The 21,802-nt window shown below is 50.7% G+C and overlaps 1 protein-coding gene across 4 annotated transcripts in view; it reads left to right on the top strand.

Moving 5' to 3' along the window:
* DAPK2 (death associated protein kinase 2) overlaps positions 1-18,097 on the top strand; it is a 136,289-nt gene extending 118,192 nt beyond the window's left edge. For 2 of the 4 annotated variants that reach the window (XM_027123257.1, XM_027123259.1), the window contains exons 8-10: positions 1,013-1,165; positions 2,211-2,256; positions 3,620-7,144. In XM_027123257.1, the coding sequence (XP_026979058.1) occupies positions 1,013-1,165; positions 2,211-2,256; positions 3,620-4,210 (790 nt within the window). In that variant the 3' untranslated portion in view covers positions 4,211-7,144. Of the gene's footprint in view, positions 1-1,012; positions 1,166-2,210; positions 2,257-3,619; positions 7,145-14,560; positions 14,651-14,758; positions 14,843-17,400 lie in introns of those variants that run through there. The other 2 variants (XM_027123258.1, XM_027123260.1) reach the window with 2 other exon arrangements.
* The last annotated feature ends 3,705 nt before the right edge of the window (positions 18,098-21,802 follow it).

The following is a 21,802-nucleotide window of genomic DNA, read 5'->3' as shown; positions in this document are numbered from 1 at the left end:
CAACAGTCATGTGAGGTGGAGACTTTTCTTTTCTTCAGGTTACAGTTGAGGAAACCGCAGCTCAGGGAGGTTGAGTAACTCTCCTAGGTTCATACGTGAGTGGCAGAGCTGGGATTCATAGCCACGATGGAAATATCAGATTTTTTTTTCCAGGGTACCTTGCTTTCACTATCCCAAGAAAGTGTCAGTGGAGATAGGGATGACCTTTAAGAGGTATTTAGGAAATGGAACCGATAGAAATGGTGAGGGAACCATTCTATTCCTCTAGGGTGAGGAAGAGTCAAAGATGCTGTGTTTCTAGCTTGGGTACGTTCAGGAAGTGACGTCATTAATCGAGGCAGGGAGCACATGGAGGGTTAGGGTAGGGCACAGGGACCTCTGGGACAATGGCACATCTGGATCATGAGTCAGGAGACAGTAGATTCAGGAGTCACTACTGGAACAACGCATTCCCCACAGACCCTGCAGGGGAACAGCACTCACCCTTCCAGTCCCTAACGGCCCATCTATTGCCACACCTCTCAGGCTTTGCTCAAGCTGCTCCCTTAGCCTAGAAGACCCTCCAGCTCCTTCTGTGACTGCTGACAACCTCTTCATTCTTCAGGACACAACTGATGCAAATGTCAGCTCTCCCATGAAGCCTGCTCTGGGCCTCCCCTCTGTCCTGTGCTCCCACAGCCCTTTTTCTGGCCTTCTGTTTTATTCTGTGCTCTGCTGGAGATTATGAAGAGCCAGGTCTCTGTATTTGTCTCCCCTCCCCTTTCGAGTCCCTTGAAGACACGGTTTCTCTCTATCACAGGTACTTCTCTCTGTCACAGGAGCTCCATAAAGTGTATTCAATTGGACTCATTTGAAGAGTTGCTGACTGGTCCCCCCGCCCCTCAGAGGGGGCAGCAGGGTTGTGGGGAGCCTCCCATGCCCACGCAGCAGTACGAGTCAGGGTTCCCGGAGTCCGTCACCCCCACTTGCATCTACTTTCCCACAGTCATGTGTGTCCTCTCTGTGTGCCCAGCCTCAGTGGAGCATCCCCTTTTCTGGGAGACACAAAGCAGGAAACACTGGCAAATATTACAGCAGTGAGTTACAACTTTGATGAGGAGTTCTTCAGCCAGACCAGCGAGCTGGCCAAGGACTTCATTCGGAAGCTTCTGGTTAAAGAGACCCGGTAAGAGAACAGAGGAGGGCACTGGCTTCTCAGGTACTGACCCTCTCCTGCCACCTCTCCCAAAGCCGTGTCCGTCTGTCCCTGCTTTGCCATGGGCTATCATCGACCACTGTGGTCTAATCTGGGCAGGTGCTGAGGAGTGTGGACTGGTCAAGACTTGGCATTCATCTTGTTTCCTCAAGTTGTTCTGGTTTCTTTTCCTGCTGAAATGCAAATAACTCTGTGTGTGTGTGTGTGTGTGTGTGTGTGTGTGTGTGTAGAAGTCAACCTGGGTTTCTCTAGGGCTCATTATCTTTTGCGGTCTGTCCCAAAGGCACCTGGAACTAGGATTCAAAAAGGAAAGTGGCAGGGTTTTCAAGTCAGTTCAGGATGGGAGTGGGCGGAAGTGGGCCCAGAGGGGTCAGAACAGTGGGAGAATAGGAGACCTGCTAATCCCATACCTTCTGCAGGGCCCAGGGTGAGCCCCGTGGCTGTGCGATCAAAGAAGGAGATGGGCAGGGGCTTATAGGGTGCTGGGTACCCAGAGCACGGCCTAGATGAGGCAGGGGTAAGGTCCACAGACTTTAGAAGACCATATCCTCTTGGTCCCACAGATTTTAGAGAGGGGCAGAGCGGGGTCCTCTAAAGTGCAGGGGCCCAATTTCCCTATTGAAGATCAGTGCAAGGTGGGATGGGATCACCCTACATGGGTACAGACCAGGGAAGGGCAGAGAGTGGATCTGGGAGGCAAACAGAAAAACAGAGACCAAAAGTTTTGCAGTGGAGAGCATTTATGACTCTTCCGTAGTGTGGTGTCGGCCCCTTCAACTCTGGGACCAAAGATGAGGGTTTATGTGATGTCATTTTATTGAGGTGTCTTCCTGGACCACTTTCTCTGGAATGCAGAGAATGCAGCCAGTTCCCCATCCACCTCTGCATCCCTTATTATTCTAGTTTGATGGCAGTGGTTGAAGAATGCTGAAAAGGAGGTCTAAGAAGAGTGAGAGTGGAGACTGTTGCTCTCAGCTTCTCATGGACCATCACTGTTTTCTGATCCTCGTTGCAGGAAGCGGCTCACAATCCAGGAGGCTCTCAGACATCCCTGGATCACGGTAAGGGCACAGTGATGAGTTCCAGTGAGCAGTTCCCTGCTCTGTCGCCAGGGCTGCCTGGGGCGGTCGGATGCAGGGGACCTATGGAAAGGCCTTTGCTTGAAACACTGACCCTCAAGCACAGACGAAAGCTAGTTGGGGGCTTCCAAGGGTCTGGACTTGTTCAAATAGGTCTACAAGTTTAAGTTTCTATTTCATGTGTTCAGGTGACTTATGAAACGAAACCTTCACAAATGTCAGTTGAACTCCATGTTCTTTGGGCCCATCTTACAAAGGGTTCTTTGTCAGAGGACACGTCACTGTCATTCTCAAAGCAGAAATCAGGACTCCTCAGTTGTAGAGAGAGATCAGTGACAGTTAAAAACCTCAACTTTGTAACCGGGGCTCCTTGTTTCTGACTTTCGAAGTTCTGCGTAAAGGATGACACTCAAACCGGTCACTGGCTTCCTCAGGCCCCTGGAGACTTCAGGGAATGGGGCTCTGAGGTGGAGGCCTGCTGGGAGAGAGAGGCAGCCACTCCTTAGGGCAGTTCCATTCTCTCTGGGGAGGGTGGGGACACAAAGGTGACTCCCTGCCTAACCCGCCTTGGTACTGGGCTTCCAGCTGCTGGGTTTTCAGAGGGCCTTGCAGTCTAGGCACAGTAAAGTGCCAGTGAAAAGCACTTTGGCGGGATAGGGATCAGGAGGGTGGGATTCTGGCCCTAGTTCTGCTGACGGATGAGATGTGTGCTCCCAGGGATGTCACCAGACTTCCCATTCACTGAAATTGTTAGACGGGAGAGCTGGCGAGGATGATCTGAGGGTGCAGATGAGAAGGGGCAGAGGCCCACGGGAGATGGAGAGCAGGGGGGGCTGGAGTGCTCTGGAGAAGGCCAGGTTCATCTGCTTGTTGAAGGATGGGGAAGGCCAGGGGCCCTCCAGGTTTGGGCCCAGACCACCGAGCTAGGGAGTCTGGTGGGCTGCCTCCTAGCTCAGCTTGCCGAGTGTTGCCAAGGCCCAGGGAGCCCCCAGCTTCCCCCCCTCAGCCGTGGCCTTGTATGCTTCCGCCCTTGAGTGGATGCCTGCAGAGTCCTGGCTCTAGCCTGCTTGTCTGCGCGAGCACCCTTAAATGCTGTGCGTGTGGAGACCCCCTCTAATGGCCATGGACCACCCTGCCCTGAGATGAGTGTGCAGGCAGCACCCGTCCTCCTCGACCTGACCTTTCTTACGGTCTGTGTGGGTGATCCTTCCGCCCCGGTCCTCCCGTGGCCTGGCGCATGCAGTGAATGCAAAGAGGCTGCTCGTGTGCCGTCTGCCTGCACCTTGGACTGCCCTTGGAGCGGACGTCAAAGTAACTCTGGCCCTTCTGTCTAAACACCCCCTAGTCCAAAGGAGAGATCAGAACCCCTGAACAGCGCAAGGCGGAGCCCGCCCAGCTGAAGACGGAGCGCCTGAGAGAGTACACCCTCAAATGCCACTCAAGCATGCCCCCCGACAACACCTATGTCAACTTCGAGCGTTTTGCCTGTGTGGTCGAGGACGTGGCTCGGGTGGACCAGGGATGCCGGGCCCTGGCGGGGGCCCGTGACACCATCCAGGACGATGTGGAGACCTTGGTCTCCATCTACAATGAGAAGGAGGCTTGGTACCGGGAGGAGAGTGAGAGAGCCCGGCACGACCTGTCCCAGCTCAGGTACGAGTTCCGCAAAGTAGAGTCCTCGAAGAAGCTTCTGCGAGAGGACATCCGGGCCACGGGGTCCCGCCTCGGGAGCACAGCCAGGAAACTGGACCATCTGCAGGCGCGGTTTGAAGCCCTGGGGCAGGAGCTCTTGGCAGACTTACAGTGGCTCCAGGAACTGGTGGGCGGCTTCCAGCTGGAGAGTGGGAGCATGGACAGCCCCAGCTCCGTGTGTTGCCAGGACTCTAGTGAGTGCCTAGGGGAGCTGCTCAACAGATCATGCAGTGAGGAAGTCTAGGCCGGCTTGAAGCTCTGAGCACCAGAATCGAGTCAGGAATGCATCCTGGATGGTTTGCTGAAGCCCGTTCCCAACTGCCCTGCCAGGGCATCGACTAGAATTCTCCTGCAGGGGTGTGTGTCTGTAGCATAGCCTTCCACCCTCTTCCCAGAACGCAGAATCACGGAGGGGCTAGCTAGTGATCCATTCTGTACCTCCTCTCACCAGCCTGGTTTTCTGGGAGGGTGGCTGGCAGGGCAGCTAAGCTGTTAAAACGATTAAGGATGAACACCCGTCGGTGTACCCTCCTACAGAGGGAGGACGGCTGGCCCTGGAGAGATACCTGATAACTGATTTGTGTTAATGGGTTTGTTCACATCTCGCTTCCCGCCTCGTAGATTGCAGGTCTTGGGTAATATTCTAGTTAACTAGGGATAACAGCCAGTTGGCTTGGTGCTTTCCTGCTGCTGAAGGAGGGATTCTGAATGCACAGAGAAAAGATTACTGTTCATTTATTATTGACTTTTCACTTACCAAGCATTTATGGCTTTGATCCTTAAAGGAACCTGTGAGACAGGAAGGTAGGTGGTATTATGATTGTTGTTACTGTCATTTCCATGTAACTGAAGAGGAAATTGACCTCCAGAGGGAAAATGACTTAGGTTCATTCATAGCTAGTTGATACGCATGCAACAGAAACCCAGGATGCCCGACTCTAAGATGAAGTATATGGGAAGAAATAGGCTTTACTGTAAAAATCCACGTTAATATTAAAGTTCAGATCCCAGAGGTAAAGTAAGCATTTTCATGTATTTTGCCAAGTCAGGTGGAAGCCTTATACCTTCAGGCAATTGTTCTAAGAAGTGTGTCCTAGAAGGCACGCAGTTTATCGTTCCCATCCAGCTGTGTCCCTGTGTGAAGATCACCTGCAGAATAGGAGGGAAGGGGCAGCATCTCGCCCTTCTCCACTTCCCGCCTCTGGCTAAGGGCTCCAATCTCGTGTTGGGAATGAAGGCCAGAAAGGACTCAACAAGCAGGTTCCTTTTCTCATGTCCCTAAGGTCTGAAGAGGGTGGACATTAAGATTGGGGAGCCCAAGGCTCAGTGCTCCCTTCCTGACCTCAAGCTGTGCGCACCCCTCCCTGAGGACTGGATCATCTTGTCTCCCTTTTCCCGGAGGAGGGGCCAGCCAACTAGCTCACAGAGAAAGAGTGTGGAGTGTGGGCCCAGTGCTGTGCTAGAAGCTTGGGGGTGAGGGAACAGATCGTATCATTTCAAAGTGCCTTCACAGACTCACAAACCCCCCGTCAGATAGGTAGGGTAGGTGTTATTCCCAATTTGGAGCTGAGGAAACAGAGAGGATGTGATTTGCCCAAGGTCACAATAGTGGCAAAAGTGGAGACTTTCTGATGATGTCCGTTGCTCCTTCTGCTTCCCCTAACTACCCCAGTCTCCAAGAGTTTACTCTCTGCTGTGGGGCAGGTTACACCAAGACACACCCATCTATGCATTCACAAAGAATTTCTAAGCACCTATCTACTGCCAGGCATTCAGCCTGGCCCCAGGGATACAATGTTGAGTGAAAACAGGCATGTTTCCTGCCCTCACGAAGTTTGCAGTCCAGTAACGGATTCCAACATTCATCAAGAACATTCTGCAAAGGTAGAACTGCAGCTGGGACCTATGCAGTGAGAGAGAAGGATGCAGCACTGCAGGAGCCTGCAGTGGGGGATGATGTGGTCAGGGAAGGCATCCCTGAGGTGGTGACGCTGGAGCTGAGATCAGCTAAGCAAACCAGGGAGAAGGTAGTGCTTCCCACAGAGCTGTCATGCCAGGGCTCTGTGCTGGGAGGGGGCCTGGGAGCTGAAATTGCTCAGACAGGAAGAAAGCTGGAGGGGAGAGAATAGAGTATGGCGTGGATGGGGCTGGAGAGAAGACAGGACCAGCAGGGCTTTGCCGTATTAAAGAGCTCTGCCTTCACCCCAAGAGTCATGGGGAGCCATGATGGGCGCCAGGCAGTCAACAGCCTGACGTGCTGGTGGGGGCAGGGATGCCCAGTGAGCAGCACAGATGGGGAGTGGTTTAGGATGAGGCATGAGATTGTGATCCCATGAAACCATTTCTTTAAAATCCTACCTCTAATTCTATTCGCATGCTGGATCACTTCAAATATCATATATGACATTTGTAACAGAAACTTTTTTCATCCACTGCAAGAAAGCATATTTTCATCAAATGTAAATGCATCTTTATGACGCCAAAATAAAGAAAAAAAAGCCCAGGATGGGAAGTCCAATAGGAGATTCCACATACAAAGCTGGGACACCTTCACTGAAAGGGTAAGTGGGAAATAAAGCCACCAGGCAGGAAGGGGAGGCAAGGGAACGTGTGTGTCTCAACCTTGACACTGGGTAGAGGGATGGAAAAATCCTCCACTGAGAATAGGAGTCCCAGGTCCATGGTACTCGTGCAGGTTTGCTTTCTGTATTTGCACAATCAGTGGGATCCAAAAGAACCTCAAAACAAGTGAATAAACAAAACAACAACAACAACAACAAAACAAAAACAAAAGAACCTCGAGCAGAGAATCTAACATCAAACAGTTTGAGGCTGGGTGGCCCCAATGCCTGGCAGAATCAGTGTGGTCATCTTCCGGAACACCTGCCTTCACTTCAGACCGACAGTAAGGATATGATGCCACTGTTTGGGAGTTAAGTCCTGATTTCAGAGATCCAAAAATGTGCATCTTGGAATCAATGGAAGATGGCAAAGGCCTGTTCCCTAAACCCTGTCTGGAAGAACTGATACAAAAGACCCATCTACGAGCTCTCCAAGAATTTTCCTGCCCTGTTACAGGACATGATGTACCCATTTGGCATAAGGCACTGCAAAGATGAAAGGTCCCTTTGGCCAAGTCAACAGGTTTCCTAAGGAAAGGAAGCCCCTGACTGAGCAACTCAGGGCAAACTTTCTTGTGAAGGTCGAAATAAAATGCAATAAAGTAGTAAGATGTGGATGATGATTTGAATTAGGGAGACTGGGAAAAGGGAGAGAGAAGTGGTTATTTTAGAATCCTGGCATCAGCTTCACACTGTCCATACTGGTGGGTCCTCAGACGTGAGCCACCCGACACCCTCTTTTTACAGGATTTTACAGGACAGGATTTGTCTAGAGTCCCCCAGCTAGTCAGCCCCAGAGCTGGGGTCAGAACCCTAAGTGGTTTTCCTCGCAGTAGTGGAATGGTCTTCTCTGTGTTCGTGTCCAGTCGTGGGTAACAACTTGTCATTTCGATGTTTTATGAACAGACTCTTTTATGTACTAAGAGTTTCCAAAGACAAAATGAAGTGAAGTGAAAAATGCCCCCCAAGTCTTTCAGGGAAATCAGAGGAGATTGTGACCTTCCTCTGTCACCTGGCTGGTCCAACTCCCATCACCCTTTGGCAGCAGAACCTGATGCCAAGGGGAGCCTAAGGAAGCCTGTGGAATGCCCAGCCAGAGGACCTGCTAGATTCCTCCCCACACGCCCACAGCTGGCATTTTAACAGAGACATGAAGGACAGGGCAGGGCAGGGCCGATGGTGGCGGGATGGGGTGTTTCGTTGGTACCTAGACGGATGAAGACCTGGGGGACGCCGCTCTGTGGGCCGGCCCATCTACCGTCACAGAGGATCCTTTCATTCACCAGGCTGTGAATGAAAGGTCAGCCTCTGTGCTCTGGGCAAATGCCATCCTGGGGAGCGCAGGGTGAGCGTGTGACATCTTCCTGAATAGCGATTCCCAAGGAGGCTGGAGAGTCGGTGCCTGGGGAAGGCAGCAGTCTGTCCCTGCTCTGAGGCAGAGGCATGCCGCACACGATTACCCTTTTGCGTGGGGAAGGGTGGAGATGGCGTGATAACGTGGTAACCGGTGATTCTGCAGATGCAGGGTGCTGGCAGTGAAGGGATGGAACAGAGGAATAATGGTAGGAGAAGCCAGAGTCTCCTCTGCGAACCCCTTCCCTGTACCAGCCACCCACCTCTCCAGGTGATCTTGAAGGCGGCGACTCCCCACCTCACTCCATCAGGCAGGGCTGTGGGCCCTTGTGGGAAGTGGCTGGGTGCTCAGCTCCCACCCGCACTGGCAGCCTCTGTACATGTCTGTGGAACTGAATGGCCTTTTCTGCTTTGTCTGTGAAACTCTTGGCCTGTGGAGAAGATTCTTTGCCCCTGGAGAGGAGACCCAGCAGTGGGCATATTTGAGGAGCAGAAGAGGCCAGTTCATTGAACAAACACTGACTGTGCTCTGGCTCTGGAGGGAGGTGACAGATAAGGACAAGACAACCCCTGAATAGAAGACTCACTGTCTGGGACAGATGGGGCCCCAACCAACTGGGAGGTGAGGAAGGCCATGGTGAGTGAGAAAACAGGGGTACCTAATATTCCAGAAAGCAGGAGGGAGACGAACTCTAACTGAGGAAGGGTAAGAGGGGTGGCAGAGGGCAGAAACATTCTCGGGGGGGGTCTTGCCCCCAACACTCCCCTCCAAGCTGTAGCCTTGTGGGGAAGGTACCAGGCAGAATTTGGAGGGATATGGGGATGAGCCCAGCTTGGTGTCAGGAACCTGGAGCTGTCAAATGGAGATTAAAGGGAAGGAGGTTACAGAGATTTAAAAGAGGGAGACTTTCTGTTTTTAACTTTTTGTTATGGGGGATTTTCAAAACTTGCACCAAAGTATTGAGAATGGCAGAGTGAATTCCACGTACCCGTTACCCAGCTTTGAAGTAATTTAAAGCAAACTTCAGACTGACTTACCTCATAAATTCTTCAGCAGGAATCTCTGATAGGGAGTTTCTTTTTCCTATGACCCCTGCGCCATTATCACACCTGACAGAATCAAGAATCATTACTTATTATCATCTGGATACACATTCTGCAGTCACATGCCCCTGCTTTTCTTTTCTTTTCTTTTTTTCCTGTATCGGCAGGCGGACTCTCAACCACTGCACCACCAGGGAAGCCACCCCTACTCTTCTTAAGGGTGTCCTGTTATACGCGGTTTGTTCAAATCAGGATCCAAACGCAGACCGCACATGGCAGTTGGATGTTATGTCTCTCAAGTCTCTTCAGTACAGGAGGGAGAGCTTTTGAAGCTTTTCTGGGGATGAAAACTTGCTCAGAAAACTGAAGGTCCCGGGGAGAAGATTAAAAGTGAGAGTGTCTCTATGCTGAAACCTAACTCAGAAAAGTAAGGCTGGGTTAGGCAAGGAAAGGGACATTCTTACCTCTTTGCATTGGCTTGTTCAGTGTAGGGACAACCTGCCGGAACACAGCCTCTCTGCAGCTCTCCCCACCCAGGCATAAGGAGGTAGAGACTCAGGCCCCTATAAGCCTCACGTGCTCCTTTCCTGGTTAAACAGGGAGGTAAGGCCAGCAGGGCCCAGGCTCCAGCCAGCAAAAGGAAGAGGCGGAGATGCCACGTACAGAGAGATGCCACTAAGGGAGATGAAGGAGCGAGGCTCAGAGAGACAGTCCTGGGCACGAGAGGAAAGTGGGTGCTCATGTGTCCATGGCTTTCAGTGGAGGATGGGGCTGGAGTAGTGACTCAGATGGAGGTTCGAAAAGTTGCAAACTGTTGGCAGTTTGTAGAGGAGGCCTGATGTTTATTTATTTATGATGTTATTTTATTTTTTTAATAGATCTTTATTGGAGTATAGTTGCTTCACAATACTGTGTTAGTTTGTGTTGCACAACAAAGTGAATCAGCCATATGCATACACATGTCCCCATACCCTCTCCCTCTTGCGTCTCCCTCCCACCCTCCCTATCCCACCCCTCTGGGTCATCGCATAGCACCGAGCCCATCTCCCTGTGCTGTGCCGCTGCTTCCCAGCAGCCAACTATTTTACATTCGGTAACGTCTATATGTCGATGCTACTCTCACTTCGCCCCAGCTTCGCCCTCCCACCCCATGTCCTCAAGTCCATTCTCTGTGTCTACCTCTTTATTCCTGCCCTGCAACTAGGTTCATCAGTACCATTTTTTTTTAGATTCCATATATATGCATTAGCATACGGTATTTGTTTTTCTCTTTCTGACTTACTTCACTCTGTATGACAGACTCTAGGTCCATCCACCTCACTACAAATAACTCAATTTCGTTTCTTTTTATGGAGGCCTGGTATTTAGAGAAAGTCTTTGGAGTGCCTCTTCTGGAAAGCCAGCGTCTGTCTTTATGCCTGGGAGGAGGGCTGCTGCTTCATCTCCCTGCTCTGTGGATGTCGGTGCTGCCTAGCTCTCCCCAATGGACTTTTTCAGAGACACTTGCATCTGCATGAACAAAACCTGACTTGAGCCACAGCGTTCTGTCTTCTTTTCTCCCTTCGCAACATTTTTCTGAGACACCAAACATGCTCCTAGGAGCCTGGTCAAAATCGCCCACACTCTCTGGTATCACTGAAGGACCACAAGGCTGGAAGGTGGGCACTGTTTGTCTGCAGAAAGGGGAGGGTCAGGAGAAGGCGGAACAAGCTCTGTTGCCTCTCACACCCTGAATTTAATCCAAAGTGTTGGTGCCACATTTCCTTCTGGGAACTGATCTCACTGCAGAATTTATGTCTCTCTGCCTTCATGCCTAGATGACCACAGTGTCAGCGCTTGGTGAGCCTCTTAGCAACCAACAAGACCCATTGATTGGGAAAGGCCAGCCTGACAGGTTTATAGCCTCTTCCTCAGAGTTCATGCTGTTTTGTGTAGCATATAGACAGGGCCCTAGAAGTAACTGCATCACCTCCCATGAATGGCCTCTGGGAATGGTCCGATGTGATATTTTAGTTGGGCATCTCTGCTCAGTGGCTGGCACTGCTGGACCAGTTGGAAGGTGGGATTCTCACTAACAGGACTCCCCGAGCCTGCCTGTCAGCCTTCCATACGTGGGGTTTAGCCATCTCTCGCCTCACAAGGGTGTCAATCAGTAAGTAGACAAAAAGAGGTCCCTTCACTCCCAGAGTCTACTAATTCCAGCTCATCAAACTGTCCAAGTGAAGTGCAAGAGTGTCCCTTGCAAGGGTTCGACTTGAAGGTGAATTGCAGACATTTGTGAAGTTAGAGGTAGAAATGTTCTGTGGGCTGGGAAGGCAGGATGCCAGTCACCTTGGGAAGGAGAGACTAGTTGCTGAGAGGTATGGGGAGGTGGAATTAACAACAAATGAATAAATATGGAATAAAATGTCAGGTAGTGACAGGTGCTGTGAAGAACTGGGGCAGAGGCACTGTGAGTTGCATGGGGCAGCTGGGTGCTATTTTATACAGGGTGGTCAAGGAAGGCCTCCTGAGGAGGTGACATTCGAGCAAAGACTAGAACAAGATGACAAAGTAAATACAGTAAGACCCGGAGACCTTGGGTTCCTGGACCAGCAAGCAGACCCATGCCATGAAAGCCACAGGGACAGGAAGGAGATGGGGAGAAAGTCAGGTTACAGAGGGACCCAGATGATACAGGGCTTGGGGTTCTTGGTGAGCCTGTTGGGTTCTATTGAGAGTGCCCAGAAGCTGCTGGAAGGTTTTTTTTTGTTTTTGTTTTTTTTTTGCGGTACGCGGGCCTCTCACTCTTGTGGCCTCTCCCGTTTCGGAGCACAGGCTCCGGACGCACAGGCCCAGCGGCCATGGCTCACGGGCCCAGCCACTCCGCGGCATGCGGGATCCTCCCAGACCGGGGCACGAACCCGTGTCCCCTGCATCGGCAGGCGGACTCGCAACCACCGCGCCACCAGGGAAGCCCTGCTGGAAGGTTTTGATGCCAGGAAAAGGCAGGCTCAGCACAGATCAGTTGCCCTGTGTCCTCTTTTGCATCTCTCTTCCAGGTGGGACCTAAAGCCAGGGCTGGGCTTGCGCAGGAGGTGAGAGGCGGTTAAGGAAAGGGCTGGGAGAGCAAGACATGGCCTGATGGGCCCCTCAGAGCCCCCATCCTTTTCTCTTCTCTCTCCTCTCTACCTTCCTCCTTTTCCTCCTCTCTCCCCTCCTGCACTCTTTGGCCCAAACCACCATGTCCCATTTTGGGGGAGTGAATAGCCCCTGGCTCTCTCGTCTCCCCTCCATGTCAAGGTTGCGTGCACTCTCCTCCCTGCTCCCTGACCTCCCCAGGACTCTGCCTCTCACCTCGCTGATTCCCAGGCAGAGCTGTGGGGAGTCATGGTGTCATGACAGCCTCCCGTGGTCTCACGGCTGGGCTGATGCAGGTGCCTGGGCCTCTCGCCGGTGGGGATGAGCAGGTCCTGGGACTTCGTTCTGGTTTGATTCTGCAGCAGCTCAGGGAAACAGTTTATCCGTACAGCTCTTCAGCACCCACTGTCTTATGCTCTGCATCAGGAGTGGGTAGTGAGGAAACATTGACAAAAACATGAAGAAAGTTCTTCCTGTTGTTGTCCACTAGTGGGATGACTCCACGGCAGAGCTGACCGAGAGAGGGGTTAAGTATAATCAAGGAGCACACATGTTTTGGTCATGTTGGGAGAGAGAGAGTGTTTCTTGGAAGTTATCTTGGAAGAGGTCATGTCTGAATTGGGCTTTGAAACACACAGAGGCCGTCCTGGAGGAGGGAGATTGGGTAAACAGGGAAGGGGCCTCCTGCCAGAAGATGTCAGGTCCAGAGCAGTGTGGGCCGGCCATATGCACTGGCTTCCACTGGCACCTGGCGCCATGATGAAAAATAAACAGGCATGGAGGTGTGCTTGCGGTGTGGTTAGGAGACAAGACCAGCATCAGGAATCAATGAGTGACCTCACTCAGCGGTCACTGAGGTGCCCGAGGAGGCACTGCTGTGAGGAGGCTGTCAGAGCAGAGAGAAGAATAGAGCTGGATGGGACCTTATGGATCGCCCCGGGCAGTTCGTTTCCTTGAGTCACGGAGTCCTTTAAGAATCATTGGAAGCTATTGACTCTTCTCAGAGGAAATGTATGTCTGTACCTATACACTAAGGTATTTTTTTTAATTGAGCTATAATTCACATACTATAAAATTCACCGTTTGAAACTGTACAATGCAGTGCTTTTTAGTATATTCACAAGGTTATACAACCATCATTACTATCTAATTCCAGGACATTTTCATCACCCCAGAAAGAAACTTCACACCCTTTCATAGATAGTCATTCCGCATTCTCCCCTCTTTCCAGCCCTGGCAACTGCTAATCTACTTCCTGTCTCTGTGGATTTGCCTATTCTGGACATTTCATGTAATTAGAATCATACACTACGTGGCCTCTTGTGTCTGGCATCTTTCACTTATGATGCTGTTTTCCAGGTTTATCCATGTTGTACTATGTGTTAGTACTTCATTCTTTCCATGAATGGATTTTCCATTCGGTTCTTCCATGGTATGGATATGCCACATTTTGTTTGTCCATTCATCAGCTGATGCACATTTAGGTCCTCTCCACTTTTTGTCTATTATGAATAATGCTGCTATGAACATTTACGTACAAGTTTATGCACTAAAGTTTGCAGAGCATTTCAGGAGGTTCACAGAACCCCTAAAACCCATCTCTTGATTTCTCAATCTAGGAAAACCTTGTTTTACGAAGAGGCAGGAATTCATGAGGGAATGGACTCCTCACATTGGAGTCCATTAAATATGTCCAGTTTTTTTTGTATATCAATTACATCGCAATAAAGCTATTATAAAAATAAAATAATTTATAAAAAGAGGAAATGGAGAAGACAGGAAGGCTATCAATAATATATTACTATTTATTGAGCAACTCTAAGCTAAGCACTTTACATCCCCATTTACTTAATCCTAAACAACCCTGTGACACAATGTTATTTATTATCCCCATATTACAGATGAGAAAACTGAGGTTCAGAGAAGCCATGCCAGGTTTCTTGGAGAAGTCAGGGTTTAAGCTAAGCCTTGACTGCCAAGCAGTGAAAGGCAACTACACATCCCATCTCCTCTCGACCCCCATCAAAGCCCCTATTTCCTTGCATTTATTTTTGAGTGGAGTACTAATGCCCGTCTGCTAACGAGGCATCCATTTTGCTAGGCCCAGAACTGGCCCAGTGCACAGTGGGCATCGTGGGCTGCTGTACGATGACCCTTCCCCAGAGTGACCCATGGTTGAAGGACCTGCCTCCTGCGCTTCCCCTTCGGGGAGGTAGGGGCTGAGCCTCCAGCCCAGCCAGTGTGCACATCTGGCTGTGGTAATAATAGTGCAGGGGTGCCGAGGGCATCTCCGGAACAGCTGGGACTTCTGGAGCCGTTGCCCTCAGCGTGAGGTTCCTCTGCGTGCCCTGCCCAGCAGGGAGGTCCCGGGGTCAGGCTAAGGGTGGCATGAGGTCAGGGGCCCTGCTGCCGTCCGAAGCCCAGCGTCAGCCGCCATGCTCTGCTTTGTCTCCCAGCCTGTGGACAACCAGCAAGCCCTGGTGCGCAGGGAGTCCCTGGTCAACCTGGAGAACTTCAAGAAGCAGTATGTCCGCAGGCGGTGGAAGGTGGGTCAAGGCTTAGGGGTGGGGGCGGGGGCCAGGTGGGCCCCTGGTTCCCTCCGGGGTCTCGGTGCACATCCTCACCTCGCGGTTCCTCTCCTCCCCCTCCCTCAGCTCTCCTTCAGCATCGTCTCCTTGTGTAACCACCTCACCCGCTCCCTGATGAAGAAGGTGCAGCTCAGGCAGAATGAGGACCTGGTGGGTAAATGCAATGCCCTCTGATTGGGTGGAACTCTGGGTGTGGCCTGGAGCTGGGGGGAAGGGGGCGGGGAGAGGAGGTGGGGCTGAACTGTTTCTGGCAGGCTCTGCACAGTGATCTGGTTCGGGGGGACCACTGGGGTAGTGCTGGGAGGGGGCACTCCAAGGGGGCAGCATGAGCCTCTGGAGGACCTCGAATCCTTTCCTGGTGGGCTTTCGAAGGGACTGCTGTTGCCACTCCACAGCCCCAGCCTTCCCCTGAGGACCTGTAGCCTGCCAGGGACCGTGGGAACAGTGGACAATGAGACTGCCGGGGGCAATCCAAAATCAATTCCTGACGATCCAAGGATCTACTTTAGAATGAAAGCTTTACATTCATTTGCCGATTTTTCCCATTTCTGTTTTGCTTTAGATTGCCAATAATAATAAAAACAATAATATTTAGATGATATCTTATATTTGATTAGCTTGTTGCAGTTTTACGTACATCTAAAATGAGAGACTTACAAAATAATATAGTAGTCAAGAGCATGGCCTCTGGATCCAGACTGCTAGGATTCAAATCTTCCACTTACTGTGAGACCTTGAGGAAATTACTTAACCTCTCTGTGCCAAAATGTCATCATTTGTAAAATGGGGTTAACAATAGGTCCTACCTCACAGGGTAGTCATGAGGATTAAATGATGACATATTCTCAGAGCCTGGCATTTTAAGTGCTCAATTCTTATTAGCAGCTATTATTGTTGTTTAAAATCCTCTGGTAGACTGTAAAATGCAGTGCTGGTGCTACGAAATGCAGTGTTAGTATTGCAGCTGGTCGAGGTTCCCTGACAGACCCTCCCCACTGCTCACCGAGTGTGGTGAGGGCCCCAGGAGGGTCTAGGATGACACAGGTCGGGACAGAAGGTGACTGCCTGCTCAGGGAGAGGCTGGAAGGCGGCAGCCTGAGGTGAATGGGCCGTCAGCCCTGGGCAGCCTCAGGGCGCACAGCACTTAGGCTGCATTGCAGGACCTGGCACAGCCCCTGTGCTCCCTGCCACCAGCCTGAGCCCTTCTTGATTCTCACTCTTGTCCGGAACTTGAGGATTTATGGCTCCAGAGACCCAAAACAACCGTGTGGCTTTGGCCAAGCCATGTCCCTTCTCTGGCTGCCTTCCTCATCTGCTGTAAAAGGGGACTGGACTTACTCCCTCTGAAAATCCCTGTTAATCACAGGCAAACTGTTCTCCAGCTGTCTTTTGTATTGTATGGCCCTGACTCATGCTCAAAAGTTTCTATTCAGCAGAGCTCGAGTTATTTTTATTGTTATAGCCGGGCTTGGTCCAGGATGTATTTGGCTAAAGTTGATCTTGACCTTGGATTGCCAGCTGGCTCAGGCCAGGGGAAGGAGAGAGGGCCCTGGGTAGGCACATGGCTGACAGCGGGTATGCCTTTCAGGCTGAGTTGCCCTGGTACAGTGCTGGCCATTGGGAAAGAGGAACAGAGAGTAACTGAAAAGCATATAAAACTCTTTCCTAATTTTTGTCCTTGTGCAGACATTTAAAATAACCCTCTTTTTTACTCAAACAGTCCGCACCTGATATCAGCTCGATGGCTCACCCTACATGTGGAAAAGGAATGAGTCCCAGGGGACTTCCCTGGTGGTCCCGTGGTTAAGACTCTGGGCTTCCGCTGCAGGGGGCCGGGGTTCGATCCCTGGTCAGGGAATTAAGATCCCTGCGTGCTGCATGGCGTGGCCAAAGAATTAAAAAAAAGAAAAAGGAATGGGTTCCAGACATCTATTATTCAGTTTTCCAAAAGGCATTTTCCTTAAAAAAAAAAGAAAAGATACGTCCTTTTGTTTAGGAAGCATTAAAATTGAACATCTGACAATAGATTTTTTTTTTTATGGCTTGCATTGTCTTTCTGAATTAGGACTTTGTTTAATAGTTTTAATAATTTAATTAGATGCATGTGTCGTGAATGAAAAAGGCACGGTGACCACCAGGTTGGCTGCTCCACGCTGGCTTAGCCATGTAGGAGCTGACGGACTGCACTTTACTCTTTTTCTCGTTCATAAAAATGGAGCACGGAAGCCATTTCCCTGGATAGACTACATGGCAGGGCTGGCTAAAGGCGCAGCTTAAGCCAGTCAAAGAAGGGGGGGGAGGTGGCCGTTGGAGTCTGGGGAGATCCCTGTGGCTATCCCTCCCCCGTTCTCTCTAGGCTGAGTTCAGGAGACCCACCAGCCCACAGACCAACTATCCAAGTGGTCTTGATTATGTGGCAGCCACAAAGGACACCGGATATAATTTTCATTATTATTACAATTTGGCCTCTTCTGGTACCTGATTTTCCCTAGATGCTCTGCTCTGCCTGTATTCCTTCCTCCTGGGAAGGTGGCCTCAAGGCAGTTGGTCTGGCCCCATTTCAGAGCAACAGGCTTCCCCTCAATGTCCATCTCCCTGGTTTACAGGCCCATGACCCAGGTGTATCAGCTCAGGTTACCTAGCACAACCCCATTCCTGGCACCTTCTGACCCTCTTGCCCTGGGTCTCTCTTTTTTTCTTTCTTCCAGAGGAATTGTGAGAGTGACACAGAGGAGGACATCGCCAAAAGGAAAGCCCTCCACCCCCGGAGGAGGAGCAGTACCTCCTAACTGGCCAGGCTCAAGGTGGCCACCAGGGAGGCCTGGGCCCCGCAGGGCTCCTTTCTATGCAGACTCTTGGACCCCGCTTGTCGCCAGCACCCAGGCATTCTGCATCCCTGAGCACTTTGCAAGAGAGATGGGCATGCAGGATTCAGAAGCATTTGCAGGGGAGCCAGGAGACCCTGGGAGCTGTGGCTGTCACCTCCTGGGAATGCAGGAGACTCCAGCATTCCCAAAGCTCTTAATTCTCCACAAAATGGGCTTTCACCTGCTGCCAACCTCAGAACCTGGGATGGGGATGTGGACCTAAGAAAATTATGCAAATGACCATCATCATCATGGGTGAAGGTCAGATTCAGGCAGCTTTCCTCACAGGATGAGGGAGTTCAGAACCAGCCTGGTCAAAACTGACACCAGGAAGACAGAGGCCTCCCCCATGGGAACAAGATAAGAAGTGAAATGAATCTTGGGGTGTGAGGGACCAATCCTGTGACCTCCCAGAACCCACATGGAGTCCACGTGTCATGCTGGCCGACATATCAAACCTTCTAAAGCAGCCCATTTTCAGCCCACTGTGTTGTAATTTTTTTCACTTTTATTAAACTTCTGGTTTACCTGATGCTCAGCTTCTTTTAGGACTCTCCCAATCTGATTTTCTTTAGCTCAGGTGCCTATGACTGTCGGGGAGCACCTGGGGTGCTGAGTGGATAGCACCTCCGAGGGTCATACTGAGCCACCCGCTCTGGACTGCAGGGTGCCTACCTTCTACATCCTTCCCTAAAGGAGTACAGCCCAAGAAAACCAGCCCAGGTACCAGCATATAATGCCTGTGCTCCCTCCGCTACGACGACAGTCACCCCTGCTGGTGTGGACTGAGTTGTGTCTCCCAACCCCTGGTACCACTGAGTATTTGGAGACAGGTCTTCAAAGAGGTAATTAAGGTAAAATGAGGTCACTGAGGTAGACCCTAATCCAATAGGACTGGTGTCCTTATAAGAAGAGAGATCAGGACGCACAGGACCATATGCAGAGACAGTGAGAAAGCGACCATCTACAAGCTAAAGAGAGAGGCCTCAGAAGAAGCCAACCCTGCCAAGACTCAATCTCAGACCTCTGGCCTCCAGAACCATGAGAAAATAAATTTCTGTTGTTTAAGCCACCCAGACTGTGCTTCTGTGTTGAGGCCGCTCCAGAGAACTAATACACCTGCCAACGATGGCCAAGATAGGGGCAGGGGGCTTTATGAAGATGTGGTTGGAGAAGGTCAAAGAGGGACCTACAGGGAGAAAGGAGAGGAAGAAAAAGATGGATTACCTGGACCCTTGAGTGAAGATGGCAAGAGAACTTTGACAACATAGAAATCTGAGCCCTGCTTTCCAGGCCAAAGGAATGGTGGTGCTGAGCAGAAACCCAAGAGAAGACCCTTGGAAGCCGGAAGTAAAGAGGGTCAGGGTGAGGCACCAAGGCTGAGAAAGTACATGGGAAGAGGTGGGAAAAAGGGAGAGAAGTTGTGGAAGGTGAGTGAGGGAAAGTGTGCCAGGAAGGAAAGAGGGGAAGAAAATAAGGGTGGAAAGGAAAGGGCATGGGGAGAAGGGGAGGCATCCTTTCCCTTTGTCAGCAGCAAGTTTTAAGCACGTTGTGTGAGAGAGTGGGCCCAGCGGCCCTCATCCAGTGAATGATCTAGGGCAAAATGGCCCCACAGAAACAGAAAGGCAGTCCAGTTTCAGAAAAGCTTCCAGCCAGAAATGGAGCAGCCTGCAAGCTTGTTGAAGAAAGCTCTGCCGTTGCCTTGGACGTCCCAGTTCTCAGGAGGATCCAGCTCTGTGCCTCCCTCCAGCCTCTGGAGGATAGCCGAGGCTGAGAACTGCTAACTGTGTTCAGGGCCCCTGGGTCATGGCTGTGGCTGGTCACATAGATCAGCAGGGAATGTTCTAGAACAAGGGCTCCTGGGCCCTCCTAGGAAGTAAAACGTGGTAGCGAGTAGGCGGCTGCCCTCCTGCTAGGAAAGAGGGCAGTGAATGGCTTTGACAAACCCAGTCTTGAGTTTGCAATCATGACCAAAGGGTAAGCCTTTTGGAACTTGTCTGGCCCAACCACTGCACTGTACTGAAGAGGAAACTGAAGCCAAGAGAGAGGAAGTGACTAGTTGTGCTTCACACAGCAGATTCGTGAACATGTCTGACGAAAGCCCAGACTTCCTGACTCCTAGTACTGTGTTCATTTCTTCAGCTTGATAACTGTGGGAGACCTTTCAGGAAATGGATGGACACTTTGCTTTGCGTCATTTTAAACATGCTCTCATCTGTCCTTTACTGTTGCCTGCCCTGTCATTCATGTCTGGAAACGGGAGACATGGTCACACTTGCTTCTTTCCATCTTTGCGAAGGGCACTGGCCCTGAGTGGGGATAGCTCGGCAGCCAACCTCCATGGGCTGCAAGTCGGTCAGTGAACCGATATTTATTGGGCTCCCACTGCATGCCTAGGACTGTTCCAGATGCCAGGGTTAGAACAATGAACAGGACAGACTTGATAACTTCCCCTACAGGGGTCTACATTCTGTAAAGTCCTGGGAATCCAGGACTCCATCCTACTTACAGGCTGCTCCTCCCCGCTCCTTCTCATCCAGATTACATAAAGCCCTGTTGGCTGGGTCCCCCTCAGCGCAGCTCTCTGGGGTTTGAAGGCACCCGCTGGGGTTCCCAAATCCCTCAGGAAGCACAGGGCCAGGCAGTGGGCAGAGAGGAGCCTTTGAAGATGTGCATCGTTTGAGGATGACTTTGACACCTAGCAGCCCGAAGCCAAGCATCTGTGCCAATCCCATACAGGGCCCCAGTCCCTGTGGCCTCTCGGCTGGCAGAGGGCTGGTGCCCTCCAGGTGTGAGGAAGGGTGGAACAGCTGGCCCAGGGGAACTAGGTGTTCTGGGTTAGTTCTGAAGAAGGCTGTGTTGACCAGCTGACACTTCAGGAGACCACAGTGTGCCCTGAGGCGAATGGAACATTTCCAGTGATGAGCTCAGTTAAAAGGCAGTCTTCAAAGAGTCTGAAGGTGCCCTGCCCCCGAGTGTTTGCCTGTATGTTTGCAGGATGCTGCATTAATATTTCACAAAGGCACATATAAATATTTCAGTGCTCTGCATTTTAATGTCAATCTCACTGGTTTTCCTGACTCCAGATCTTGGATTTCATTTGCCTTTTCCACTAGCCTATTTATTTGCCGAAAACCTTATTTTGGAAGCAGGCGAAGAAGGCCATACCATAAGAGGTGAACCACAAAATCTCTATGAACGGAAAGTAGGTATGTGTGAAAAGAGCTTAATTGAGGACTGGGATATCACAAGGAATTTCATCTGGCACAGGCTTATCGAACTTTCCAGCTGGTTCACAACTTGATGTCATCCTGACATTGTTCTGTTCACCGTTGCTGCACCCCAAAGAATAATTGTTCCTTGGTGGGCTGCTGAGAGAATCCCACTCTAAGCAGACCTTAATAGGCTTAGGGATTGGAGCCATCGAAGAGCTGTAAACAATGGTTAATTCACATTTCAAAAAGCAGAAACACAGTTGCTGACCTCTCATTAATAGTTTCTATTTTTCCCTTTCTCCCACTAGTTCCCTTTTTCTCTCCCCCTCTATCCATTAGCAAGTCATAATATATAGCTGAAGTATATATTTTAGTAATGTCTTTACTCATTGAATAAAATTTGTGTTCCCAGTTCGTAATCGAAAAAATAGTTGGTTATATTATCTAGGGAGGAATAATTTTGTAAGTATTTCCCCCCCTGTGGATCAGTGATCCTACCCCCTCGAGCTAGAAAAAAATGAAAGAAAAAAAAAATAAGCTCTCAATAATTTTTAAAAACCTGTTCTGTAATAGGAACATTTATATACGCTTTATTTAATCCTCTTTGTGAACTTGTAGGGGAAAGGAGAGCCCCATTTCCATAGATGAAGAAGCTGAGACTCAATGGAGTTAAGAAATTTGCATGCAGGGACTTCCCTGGTGGCGCAGTGGTTAAGAATCCACCTGCCAATGCAGGGGACACAGGTTCGAGCCCTGGTCCGGGAAGATCCCACATTCCGCAGAGCAACTAAGCCCGTGCACCATAGCTACTGAGCCTGCACTCTAGAGCCCGTGAGCCGCAAATACTGAGCCCGCGAACCACAACTACTGAAGCCAATGTGCCTAGAGCCTGTGCTCCGCAACAAGAGAAGCCACCGCAATGAGAAGCCCGCGCACTGCAACGAAGAGTAGCCCCCACTCGCCGCAACTAGAGAAAGCCCACACACAGCAACAAAGACCCAACGCAGCCAAAAATAAAATTAATTAAT

Source organism: Aethalodelphis obliquidens, unplaced genomic scaffold, assembly GCF_003676395.1.
Source record: "Aethalodelphis obliquidens isolate GAN/ISIS:26980383/991018 unplaced genomic scaffold, ASM367639v1 scaffold26, whole genome shotgun sequence".
NCBI classification, from domain to species: domain Eukaryota; kingdom Metazoa; phylum Chordata; class Mammalia; order Artiodactyla; family Delphinidae; genus Aethalodelphis; species Aethalodelphis obliquidens.
Note: the sequence above shows the minus strand (reverse complement) of the source record. Positions and strands in the feature narration are given on the sequence as shown.